Here is a 13,178-nt window from a genome sequence, read left to right as displayed (position 1 = left end):
GGGGGAAACGAAACCGCAACTTCTCCAAAGGAAAAAAGCCGAGCCGCAAACGGCTGGCGCTATTGGTGCAAGTAAATAATAATGATAAAACAAATCTTACTACTTTTGAAGAAAGGATCGAAGGGAAGGTGTTAGAATGTTGAACGAGCTATCACAATACAACCGCAGGATATGCGAACTGAGCGAATTCTGGGGAAGGGGCGGATCCGGCAAGCTTTTTTAATACTAGGCTCAGTTCCACCGGATTGGACATGAGCAACCCATGTGACTGCTGGACCCGCTCCTTCAGTACGGAGAATACAAATCTAAAGGCAGCAAAAATTTAGTAAAATTTTATATTTTATTCAAAATAATTCTTGGAACCTAATGTTTCCTGAATAATTCTGTAATAATCCTTACCTTTAGTGGCATTAACAATACCACCCCTAACAAATGTTTTCACTTTATTGCCATCACTTCCTTCAAATGCAGCAAGGAATTCTTCATATATTTCTGCAGCTGCCTTTTCATCCTCCTATAGTCACCAAAATGTTACACAAATTATCAGCATTAATGAACATTAGCAACATCCAGCTTCTTACCCATAACTTATTACATATATCTGCAACAACCTACTAGCAACATAAAGTTTTCAAATAATACAAGAACTGCACAGAAAAGAGCACTTTTATCAAATATGATATTTCTAAGGCTTCAATTAATTTTCATTTTTCCTTTGAATTTAAATAAAAGAAGCCTTTGTGACTTGTAAGAGTCTAATGAAAATAATGTGCCACTAAGGTTTGAATTTATTTGAGTTTAACATTTAAATAATATTCAATATGCTTAATAGAATCAATATGCTTATTTTTTTCTAATCAAATACTTTATTTCAGCTATATACAAATGTGAACATGGCATTTATTATTTACTAACTGTAAATCAAGCTTGGTTCCCAGGAAATTTGTTCCAATTCAAAGTTTTCATAATGACTACACTGAGAAAAAATATGTAATATGATAATGAATTAGACCATGCACAGTATTGACCAAAATTGTTGAAACCTTTTGGGAAAAGTGCATTTCTGAGGTTTGATAGCGAATAACACCACTTTTTTGGCGGCAGTACCATAAAATTGTATATCAATGGAAAGATAATTTAATCAAGAATGTAATGTAGCAAAGTTTGTTCAATTATCCGTAGTCTATGAAAGGCTATAGTCAAATAATCACAACTTGCTTAGGTTGATATCAGGTCGCTTTCCTTCATCTGATTGTAGCCAATGAGCATGAGTGTTTAGAGAGGCAACCAGGTATCATCTTGTTTTGGCCATGAGACAATCAGATCACAGTAGGATTCAGTTATGGATGCCATAACTGAAGGTGAGAGGAGGACGTTTGTCAATATGTTACGTGATCGCTATCAAGTTGGTTGGTTTGTTTTGTATTCTATAATTTGGTGAGCTTGTAAAATTTAATAAAACTAGCTGCCCAGAAAGCAATGTAACATACTATTATTAAGTGAACAAAGCTAGAGTTATAAAGAAATAAGAATAAAAATTGATGAAAACTTAACCAAAGGTAGCATTTCAACGTTTTGGAAGAGTCATAAAGAGACTTGATCACTGCAAAACCACACCAGTAAGGGCAGGTAAAGGTGCACAACAGGAAGTGATTATAGAAGAATTAAGAGACTATGCCTATGTGACAGAAGAAAATCATCTGAGTGAATGCAAGACAAAATGGCGCAATGCAATGTGAAGTTGTGGGCAAGGACTGTTCGGCGCAGACTGCAGGAATTTGGCCTAGAATCTAGAATTCTACGAAAAAAGGCACTTTTATCTCTCAAACAAAGGTTGAAAAGACAAAAGTAGGGTAAAACCCATGTTGGCTGAACAGAGGAACAATGAGACAGTGTTATTTGGAGTGATGAGACCAAGATTTCCCTGTTTGGTAGTGATGGCATAAAATATGTAAGAAGAATTGAAGGAGATTAACATCCTGATTGCATTACATGCACCGTGAAAAACCCAGCCAGTGTTATGATCTGGATTGTATGACATCAAAGATGTGGGCAGAATTTGTGTGATTAATGGGAGTATATAAGTGTCCAAAAATAAATTAATGAAATACTTGAGCCCAAACTGAAGACTTTCATGCATGATCTTTTCCAAGACAATGAAGTATTTATATTTATAGTTTATTAGATTTGTATGCCGCCCCTCTCCAAAGACTCGGGGCGGTTCACAACATAATAGTGATACAATACATTACAAATCTAATAGTAGAAGTTAAATCAGTTTAAAAACGTTAATACATAATAAAATCCCTAACTATACAATCATACACATTCAACCTAATCCATCATACAGTGAGGCCGAAACATAATAAAAAGGGGGAGAAGGTGGTAATTTCAACAGGATTCAGTTCCATGTCATGTTGCTGCCCTGTGTGAAAAGTGGTTTCAAGATAATCTTATTCCACTGCTTCAATGGACTGGGAATAGCCAGTTGAAAATCTTTGGAGCTGGTTAAAGAAACTTGTTAGTAAGAAGTGACCCAGGAATAAAACCCAGTTAATAGAAGCAATTATTCAATCTTGGTTTCATATTATAACATCTGCAGGATTAAAAGAATTGGTTCACTCCATGGGAAGATATTGTGAGGATGTAATTCATACTAAAGGCTACCCAACTAAATATTAACTAACATGGTGATAATATTTGTATGTCCCATTTTTTCCCATGCGTTTCACTTTTCTTCTTTATAACTACTATTCCAATAGCAAATCCTTCATAAAAGTTATTGCATTACATTCTTGCTTAAATTATCTTTCTACTAATATATAATTTTATGGTACTACTCCAAAAGAAAGTGGTGTTATTAGTCATCAAACCTCAAAAATTGTGCACTTTTTCCAAAAGGTTTCAACAATTTTGGCCACTACTGTAATCTTCCCATTCAAGCATATTTCAATCTGAAGATAAAACTTTAGGGTAAGGGCATTAACTTTAGTGTGCTTCAATGCAATTCCCATAGCAAATTTGGAGGGCAAATACAAAAATATATTGTACAGGCCACTGTCTTGCTCCACTGAAATTAGCTAGTCCCACTTGTGCCAGCAGAGGCAGCATGCTATAGGTCCCATCAGCCCAATTATTCCGGCTGGTGAGGTCCAGGAAGAAATTGCTCCTGCCCTCTGGAACATCTTGCCGCCTGATGTGAGGTTGGCCCCAGCCCTCCTACCTTTTGTAAGGGTCTAAAGACATGGCTCTACCCATTGGCTTGGGGCTCCAGTAGGGTAATGGCACAGTGCAGGTTCTTGATCAAATAATAAAAGATTCTACCTCCTCCAACTTCGCTTCCCCTCTCCCCATGTGTCCTTAGGTTTTAATGTTTGACTTTAATTAGTTTTGTTTTACAGTAGTCCCTCGCTATACCGCGCTTCACCTACTGTGGCTTCACTTCATCGCGGGTTTCTGAGGAAGTCGATTGGCAGATTTAAACAGCCCACCGAACTCGATCGGCAGGTTTTTCAAAAAATAAATAAATCTAAAATTGTAAATACTGTATTTAAATACTGTATCTAAAATAAATACTGTGTGGGAAGGGTTTATAAACACTTAAAACAATGAAAACTTACTAAACAATTACAATATAAATACTTAAATAAGTACTATCAGTCGATAAATTCCCCATCGCGGATTGAGGGACTACTGTAATTGTATATGTACAGACATATTTTTATGACTGTAAGCCACCCAGAGTTATCCTATAGTAAGTTGGGAGGCAAATACATTTTATAAATAAATAAAACTGTGCCTGTGGACAAAGTCCATTGCAACCGCAGCTCATGTCCTGCTAAACTGTATCTTTTATAAGGACTCATGAACTCACTTTATAATACCTCACCCAATAAAATGTGCAGGAAATGCTGATCTCTTTTATGTACAATTTATGCTGTTATTATGACAGTGCAAAGTACTTTCTGTGAATGTGGCCAAACTTTGTTAGACTGTATGCAAAATAAGGCAGACTGTAACTACTCATTAATCCATCACTAATCACAATTATTTTGTCTGTTTTGTAAATTTTATTTTATTATTATTGTTGTTGTTAAGTTAAGGCTTTTATTTGTAATGCTGGTCTGTGCCCATAATAAAAATTAACTGTCCTCTCAACAAAAGAAAAAATTTGAAAGAAAGATCAGAACGTTCCCCAAAACAATCCATGTTCTTATCTTCCTTTTATTTATTTTTATTTATTTTTGTGGGGGGGGGGGTGTTACATAATAAAGTGTTTTTATTGATAATAGTCTAGAAACAAAAACAGTATTTTTTTCTATTGCTCTCTACTATCCTGCGACACATATACTAAGCCAGATAAGATTTCTTTCTAACTGACAACAACCTCTAAGATTACAAAACACTGTAGTTTTTCATAACTTTCTCATAGGAAAATGAGGCTGTTTTTAAGCTGGCAAAAGGAGAAGACAGCTGGAAATTTAAAGATTCTGGGAAGAAGGGGAAAGAAAGATGGAAGTGTTACAATTAGCAGAGCAATATAGATTCTTTCAAGGATGCTATTTCAGGACACAAGTGGTTTGGGCTAGAAATGCTTGGCGATGATATTCCAATGAAATCTCCACTGATTTAACTTTGCTTCATAGATTTATTGCCATTTCTTAGCTGTTGATCAGTAAAAAAAAAGTTGAAAGAGCTAATATGCTGTAAATTTAAATTAAATAATTTAAAAATTATTTTAAACCCAATTTCACATTGTTGCATTGATTTTTAAAAAAATCCCAATAGATGACTTGTCAAATTCCTTGTCATAATTACCTTCTTTTTCAATTCCTCCTGTTCCTTTTTGCTTAATGTTCTCTTGGCAGTGCTCATTTTGCCAATACTGAATGCCTTAAGTTTGCTTTCTAAGAGTGGCTGAAAGAGAAAAATATTAATAGGTTCATAACAATTTTACCACCTGAAGCAAAATTCTTCTCTTGTTCGAACAGATACATGTCGTCAATGTTATTACAAACATGAAAATGTTTGTAGATTTTTGTAGTCTAGTATGAAAACAAAGTTATTAATTATCACTATTATAAGTGCAAGTGGTGGATGTCTGAAGCAGTTGTTAAATGAGGACTACCTCCACACTTCCTTCCACAGAATGTCTTTGCATGCCACTAAGCCAGTGTTTTTCAACCAGTGTGTCGCGGCACACTAGTGTGCCGCAAGACATGGTCAGATTTGCCACGAAGCTCAGAGAGAGAAAGAAAACAAGAGAGAGAAAGTAACAAAGAAAGAGAGCGAGAGAAAGAAAGAGAGAGAGAAAGAGAGAAAGAAAAAGCAAGAGAGAAAGAGAGAGAAAGCAAGAGAGAAAAAGAAAGAGGAAGAAAGAGAGAGAAAGAGAGAAAGAAAAAGCAAGAGAGAGAGAAAGCAAGCAAGTAAGAGAGAAAGAAAACAAGAGGGAAAGAAAGAGAGAGAAAGAGAGAAAAAGAAAGAGAAAGAGAACGAGAGAAAGAAAGAAAGAGAACCAGAGAGAGAAAGAAAGCAAGAGAGAGAGCAAGAGAGAGAGAGAGAGAGAGAAAGAAAGAAAGAAAGAGAGGGAGGGAAGGTGGGAGGGAGGGAGGGAGGGAGAGAGAAAGAGAGCAAAAAAGAGGAAGGAAGAGAGAAAGAAAGAGGGATGGAAAGAGAGAAAAAAGAGGAAGGGAGAGAAAGAGGGAGAGAGAAATAGAGCGAAAGGGAGGAAGAGAGAGAGAGAGAGAGAATTTTTTGTCCAAACTTTTTTTAGCCCCCCGCCCCCCCATGTGCCCCATGGTTTTGTAAATGTAAAAAATGTGCCGCGGCTTAAAAAAGGTTGAAAATCACTGCACTAAGCAAACCTGCCTTGCTTCAAAGGACAAATGGAAATTAAAATTATTTTGATTTTATCTTAATAATGTATCTTACTGGTGTATATAAGATTCAACATTTCTTCAGTACATCTTAAATGCACAATCTATCGCATGCACATTCTCATAATAACCATGGCTTTTAGATTTGGCAGACAGAAAGTAAGTGACCCAAGTCAACAAATGAATTCTATGGCTGAATCTAGACTGAAACCTAACACTTCCAGTCCTGATATGAAGAGCAAACTCTGTGCTAAGCCGTTCTGGCGGCTAAGGAGTCCCCCCCCCTTTACTGGGCTCCTGCGTGGTTAACTGGACTGGACCAACATGTCCGGATTATTGGCAGCCGGCACAGAGCCCTCAGTCTGTTCTTGTGCCTCCCGCTCTGTCCCAGAAATCCCAATCAAAAGCTCGATCTGGCAGAATTGGGCAAATTCACTCATTCTGTCAGATATTGGGGGGGGGGGGGGTGACTTTCTAGAGCTGAGGCTTCCACTGGCAGACTGGAGCAAGCCTCAAACAAGTCGGTGCCAGGCTGTTTCCTTTCTCCCTCTTTCACCCTCTCTTCCTCCTGCAATCTAGTGCTGGCAAGTAGATTGGAGCAATCCCACATGATCTAGCCCGCGAGGAAGACCTCTGCGTTTTTGGAGTGGCGGGAGTCGAAGTTCTGCTGCTGACAGCTCAAGTTGCAGTTCCCCTCCCCCTTGGAGATACCACTTAGTATTCACTCTGAGAAGAAAATGGATCTGAAGATACCTTACTCCTAAGAAAAAACTCCTACTGGGAGAGCCAAAATTCAGGAAGGGATGAAGTAGCCACAATAGTCCTTGTCTGAGGACCAAGTATGAAACTGGGAACCCAGGTGGGCAGATCCAGCATTTCATACAAAGAACAGACTCAGTCTTTATTTCTGACTGAATGAGGATTATCCCAATCTGAATGAAGACTCCACCCAGGATGGAGAAGGCCCAAGTATGCCTTTTTTTAACTTGAGGCAGATATAACAATAGCAAATCATTATTCTAGGACAGCTCCTTTACCATCATGCACACTTAAAGTAGCCTTTCATTTGGACTATACTGTATTCCATACAAAGCTGTGAAAATGGTATGCAAGACTGAGTTGCTGCAAATCAGGAAAAATTACTGCTCTAGGTAGTAACCTGACTCAAACTATATAAGGTATTAAAAGTTAATATCATCTTCAGAAGAAGCTAGAGGTCTTCACCAAATGTAAAGTGACACACTTTAAAAGAAATAGCTTCTGTATCTTGGAGTGACATAAAATTGAAAATGTCTAAATGTAAATGTCCAACCAGATTAGGCAGGTGTTTCCTTCAACAAGAAAACCATTCTTTTTACACTCTGGGGCTTCAGGGAAGCTTCCTTGAAGCCTCTGGAGGGCAAAACAGCCTTCCCCAAGGCCAAAAATTGGCTGGCTAGTATGCATGGACGCTGGAGCTGACATAGGGCAACACCTTGTGTGCCCTCCGATATGGCTCCACATGCCACCGGTGACACATGTGCCATACGTTCGCCATCACTGTTCTATAGTTTTTAATGACGGAATAATTGATTCTTTTTAAGCATATACATATTTATGCATATTACATGGGCTTTCCCAAAAATGCCCATGTAACACCAACACTCCGCAGTCTGCATTGGTTGGCGATCAGTTTCCGGTCATAATTCAAAGTGTTGGTTATCATCTATAAAGCCCTTCATGGCACCGGACCAGGATATCTACGAGACCGCCTTCTGCCGCACGAATCCCAGCGACCGGTTAGGTCCCACAGAGTGGGCCTTCTCCGGGTCCCGTCAACAAAGCAATGTCGTTTGGCGGGGCCCAGGGGAAGAGCCTTCTCTGTGGCGGCCCCTGCCCTCTGGAACCAACTACCCCCGGAGATTAGAATTGCCCCTACCCTCCTTGCCTTTCGTAAACTCCTTAAAACCCACCTCTGTCGTCAAGCGTGGGGGAACTGAGACATCTCCCCCTGCCTATGTAGTCCTAGTGCATGATATGACTGTATGTATGTTTTTTATATTGGGGTTCCTTACTTTTAGATTTTTGAATGTATAATTGCTATTAGATTTTAATTATTAGATTTGTCAGTATATATTGTTTTTGTCACTGTTGTGAGCCACCCCAAGTCTGTGGAGAGGGGCGGCATACAAATCTAATAAATAATAATAATAAAAAATAATATTATATATAGTATGATTGAAATAGGTTTTAATTAAAAAACAACTATTGTAATCAAAGTTCCATTATTATTAAACAAAAGTTGTATAGAACTACCTTACTACATAAATTGATTAGTGTAACTGCTTCTAAAATAAAACCACACAAAAAAATTTAATAGCTTATATGTATATGTCAGTGTAAATCCACCGCAGAAGCAGAACTCCCCTTTAGACTATAAACTTACCGGAGGCTCTGGAGATCCAGGGGACCGTGCTGACTCTATAATTCTGGCCTAAAAATGGCAGAAATATGACAATCACGACATCAGGAAGCATTTATTGTTTTTATTTAGGCATAAGGTCTTAATTTTAATCAACCTCCAATATTAAGCAAAATTTATAAAATTTTCTAAAAACTATTATGCAATCGTGCCTTCCGCTACTCTTTTTATCATTTGGAACTCTCCGTTCCTATTCCCAAATTCCTGAAAACATCAATTAATATTTTCTTCTTTAAACAAAAAGTTCACATAAATTTTCCTGCCTTTTGAAAAGTCTTTGCCATTTTTTTCTCTAACCAAAAATGGTTTGCCATTTCTGGAAGTCCAGCTGATTTTATAATCCAATCTTCCACCCTAGACATTTTATTGCTTTTCCAACTTTCGATATATAATAATCTTGCTGCAGTTACTATAAACCTATCTGACATAACACATTAGGGTGCATTGCAGTTTGTCTTAAGATGTTGGCCAAATCCAGATGCTAGTTCAGACTAGAGTTATAGAATGTCAGAGTTGGAAGGGTTCAGGTCAGGGGCCACTGAATTCAACTCCTTATAGGAGGAATGCAAATTAAAGCATCCTAATAAGTGGCTGATGTAGTCTCAAAAAAGGAAGCTGATTGTCACTAATTACTTTTACTGTCAAAATATTCCTAAGGAATGTTTTTCTAACATCTAACTCTTTTCCTTTTTTTTGTCTTGCACTCTGACAAATGTAGGAGAGTTCTTTCTTATTTATTCACATAAAGAATGGTGGATTCCCAATGACTCTGTGGTATTTTACTTATAAAAACCGAAACAATGCATTAAAAGAACAAATGGCATGTACCAGAAATATACAATTTCTAAATGAATATTTTATTTATTTTTTATTTCTACTACTTTAATCTGATAACCTTCACCCAAAATTTGGCAGCAAGCTTGCCGGTTAGTCACTAGGAGTTAATATTTAAAATAAAATCAATTGATATAGGCAGTTCTTCAGGTCTGAAATGATATATTATTGTGCAGTTCATCTATGGACAGAAATGGTGCTGCAGTCCCAGACTAGATTCTAATACAATGGGGACACTGGAAGTCCATTGTTATAACATTAAAACATAACATTATGATAACTATTCTGTGATGTCACTTAATGTTTTCTACTATTTTGGTAGCACCTGTCTTCAAAACCAGTGGAGACTTCAGAACATAAAACCTGCCAGTGGATTCTGTCAGTAACTGTCACATCTGGTTCATTTGGCTAGATGTCATAATGGCATTTTTGTAGCACTTGCCTGGACCACCTCGAGGTCTCTTTCCAATTCCAGTACATCACAGAGCAACTGGTGGGGCGCATTCTGATTATATGTCCAAGCTATTTCACCTGGGCTCTGATAATCAGGGACCCAACGCTATTGAGTTTTCCATGCAATCCAAAACATCTAGGTTGAAGTGACTACTTTGCCATGCAGGGAGCGGAGAGCACGTATGAGAAATTTCTCTAGTTCTTTAATACATCTTCGGTTTAGAATCATATCCAAGTAAGTAGAAATGGATAAGCACAGTTCTGTAAATGTTCAGCTTTGTGGAGGTATGGACTTTGTATTGACTGAGCACTCCAGTCTGCAGCCACCCAGATCAACAGAGCCTTGTTGATTCTGGAATCAATTTCTTTGTCTGAAGATCACTCGAGATTATGCTTCCCAAGTATTTGAAGGTGCTTACATTTGTCGGCAATGATTTTTGGTTCTCCAGGGTTAGTATTTGGCATGGGCTGGTAGAGTATTTTAGTCCAGAACATGGTTTCTGCAAGTGGTGGGCGAGTGCACCTGCACCTGCAGTTTCGCTTACACAAGCTGTGCAAATGGAGCTGTGCCCACCTTTCACACAAATAGAACTGCAGGTGAGCCCACAACTTGCGTGGCCCAGAACCATCCCCTCTCCCACAACTGATCTGCAAAGATGGAAATGTCAGGGGGCCCTGCTTTAGTCTTCAGATTGATATGGCAGCATCTGAGATTTTTTTCAGTATCAACTGAAGATCACTATCTTTGTGCTGCAGGGGGGATGCTGCAATCAGAAAAGGTTTATTGAATGAATGTATTCATGAGCAAGCCATCCAATTGGCACCTGATGGACACTGGATGAAAGCTTCGGACCCTAATTAGCATGTCACAAATGCAAGCAAAGTATAGATTGAACAAGACGGGCTAGCATACAGCCTTGCTTCATCCATTGCAAAAAAGAAACGCAATTGATGCATCGCCATTATAAAGGATCTGTTCTCTCTGTCCTGGGTAGAATAATTGAATCAACTGCACAAATTTCCTTGGGCATCTCAAGATAACATCTCAGGGTGATCCAGACAGTCACACTGGTTCCTTTCCAGTCAATGACAAGTCTATTTAGGAGAATGTGGCCAAAAATATTTCCTGCAATGGACAGTAAAAGCTACCCCTGAATTTTCAGCAGTCTAATTTGATTCCCTTATTTTTACAGAGAGCCATAAGGAGGGCATCACAGAAGTCATCAGGTGCAATGTCCTGGAATGCCCATACAGAGTTTGAGTCTAGTGATTTGTAGATCTCAGCAGGAATGCCATTTGGCCCTGTTGCTCTGTACTTATTTATATTCTACCTTTATGATTTTTACATTTTTTTATATATTATTTTAAGATAGAGGACATCTACAAGACACCTTCATCCTATTTTCCTCACAACAACAATGTGAGATAGGTTGGTCTCAGAGGCAGTGACTGAAACAAAACCACTCAGCTGGCTTCCAGGGCTAAGGCAGGACTGGGCTAAGGCAGGGCTGAGGCAGGACTGGATCTCACAATCTCCTGCTTCCCAACCACTAGATCAAACTGGGTCAATGTGTATCTTGTGAGCCGCCCCGAGTCTTCGGAGAAGGGCAGCATACAAATCTAAATGATGATGATGATGATGATGATGATGATGATGATGATTATTATTATTATTATTGACTTAATCTGCAAGATAGGGTTTATTTAGCTCATTAGTAGAGGGAAGCAGGCTTAGGACATTCAAGACAAATTCCTTGTGTCCAATCACACTTGGCCAATAAAGAATTCTATTCTATTCTATCTATTCTATTCAGTTGACATTGAACTGAATGCAATCAGATATACATTAATACTTCAGAATCAACTGGGGATATTCTATCAGGAAGGCTGGAAAATACGTCAGTGTTTTTCAGTCCATCCTGGTTTTTGAGCCCCCTTGAGCCTCCATCTGATGACAGCAGGTGGGCACATTGTTTTACAAGGAACATAAAAAATGGCCTTTATGATGCTGAAGAATTTTCAGGTGGCATGTATATCTGCATAGGGATTCAACTACTCAACTCTTCTTTCCATCATTCACCTTGCATTTATCGTGCTTCGGACTGCAGATGTTTAAAACTGTCCAGGTTTCAGACATACAGTATAATGGATCGTTCTGCCAGTCTGCATTAGCCTTGTTCTGCTTGATATTGTTTTATATGTAGGACAGATTAGATCCTTGTGAGCACCACATAAACATTACAAAAAAGAACAAGGTCCATCAACTATTTTTACTATTTAAAAAACAACATTTTTGTGCAATCCCCCACAAACAAATCTATATTTCAGCTTACATAATGGTGAGACATTCAATTTACCTTATAAAAGGAATCCAGTATTTATAATGGATAAGATTATTTACATTAGATGCCTTGCAAAGGCTGTAACACTAAAATTTCATAATGAACATGGTGATTTAACTGATCTATTAATTCCTGAAAAGAATCATTCCATATTTCACTAAGCAAAGATTAGTGAAAAAGGAGGCAGACTTACAACCCTTTTAAAATTAATCTTCTGGCAACAACCAGGATGGAAACTTTTTGAATTGTTAAAATAGTCCAATCGCTGATAAACCTCTCATTCATGACTTCCAATAATAATTCACTTGCACTTTCAAACCATAAATGTTAAGCCATAATATTGACTGCAGATAGCCAGGCATTACTTTAAAAAAAGCACCATCCAGTCTGGAGGAGGAGAGCATTTGGGACCCCCACCTGGGATATTTATGAGACTCCTCAGAAATTTTACATAAAATCCCAGCTTTGAACCAAATTTGGAATTTGTATGGAAGTTGCAATTATAATTTTTGCAGAGTTTTCATGTGTAAAATAAGAAGAGAAAGCTGGTATGGTTTATATTGTTCTCTCAAATTATTAGATAAGCAGAAAAATCGTGAAATACACAGCCAAGAGCAAATTAAAAAATAAAGCAACGCAATATTGTTTTATTAATTAATGCTTCAGAAAGTTGCAACATGAATATTACATTTTGATACATTTCCATAGAATTCAAGGTTACTGATACTTAATTTTGGAGGATTGAGTTCAGCTTAAAAGAGTTTAATTCAGACTCAGTTACACATGGCAAATGAATACAATATTTTTATCTCTTCATCAGTACTAGTGATGCATGTTGCTTTGTTTCCCTGATATTGCAGGAAAAAAATATTCATTAAAAATTTAATATACATCCTCTCAATAGAACGGTTGCCAAATACGAAATATCAGAATCAAGAGACAACTACACTAGTTAATTGCACACGCTTCTAAGTGTGCTATGACTAAATAGTAAAGGTTTCTATGGATATCCTTTCTCTGGCTATTCATATAGTCATTAGTATTTAAGAATTAAAGACAGTCCTTTTTCCCCCCCAGGTCATCTTATTTTTCTAAATCTATGTAATAAGTAAGAAATAGTAAGCAAAAAGCTTTTTAAAAAGCTTTAGATACATCATATGACTAACATCAAAGTTATAACCTGATGTTTTTCTAGTGTTCCAATTATTTATT

At 37.6% G+C, this 13,178-nt stretch overlaps 1 protein-coding gene across 5 annotated transcripts in view; it reads right to left on the bottom strand.

Annotated features, from left to right (window-relative positions):
• The window catches only part of U2SURP (U2 snRNP associated SURP domain containing), a 71,427-nt gene that overhangs the window by 55,731 nt on the left and 2,518 nt on the right, over positions 1-13,178 (bottom strand). For all 5 annotated transcript variants that reach the window (XM_070753360.1, XM_070753362.1, XM_070753361.1 and 2 more), the window contains exons 2-4: positions 8,302-8,349; positions 4,819-4,917; positions 400-514 (exon numbers count right to left, since the gene is read on the bottom strand). In XM_070753360.1, coding sequence (XP_070609461.1) covers positions 400-514; positions 4,819-4,917; positions 8,302-8,349 — 262 coding nt within the window. The remainder of the gene's footprint in view (positions 1-399; positions 515-4,818; positions 4,918-8,301; positions 8,350-13,178) is intronic.

Source organism: Erythrolamprus reginae, chromosome 5, assembly GCF_031021105.1.
Source record: "Erythrolamprus reginae isolate rEryReg1 chromosome 5, rEryReg1.hap1, whole genome shotgun sequence".
In the NCBI taxonomy this organism is placed as follows: domain Eukaryota; kingdom Metazoa; phylum Chordata; class Lepidosauria; order Squamata; family Dipsadidae; genus Erythrolamprus; species Erythrolamprus reginae.
This window is presented reverse-complemented; position numbering and strand designations above follow the sequence as displayed.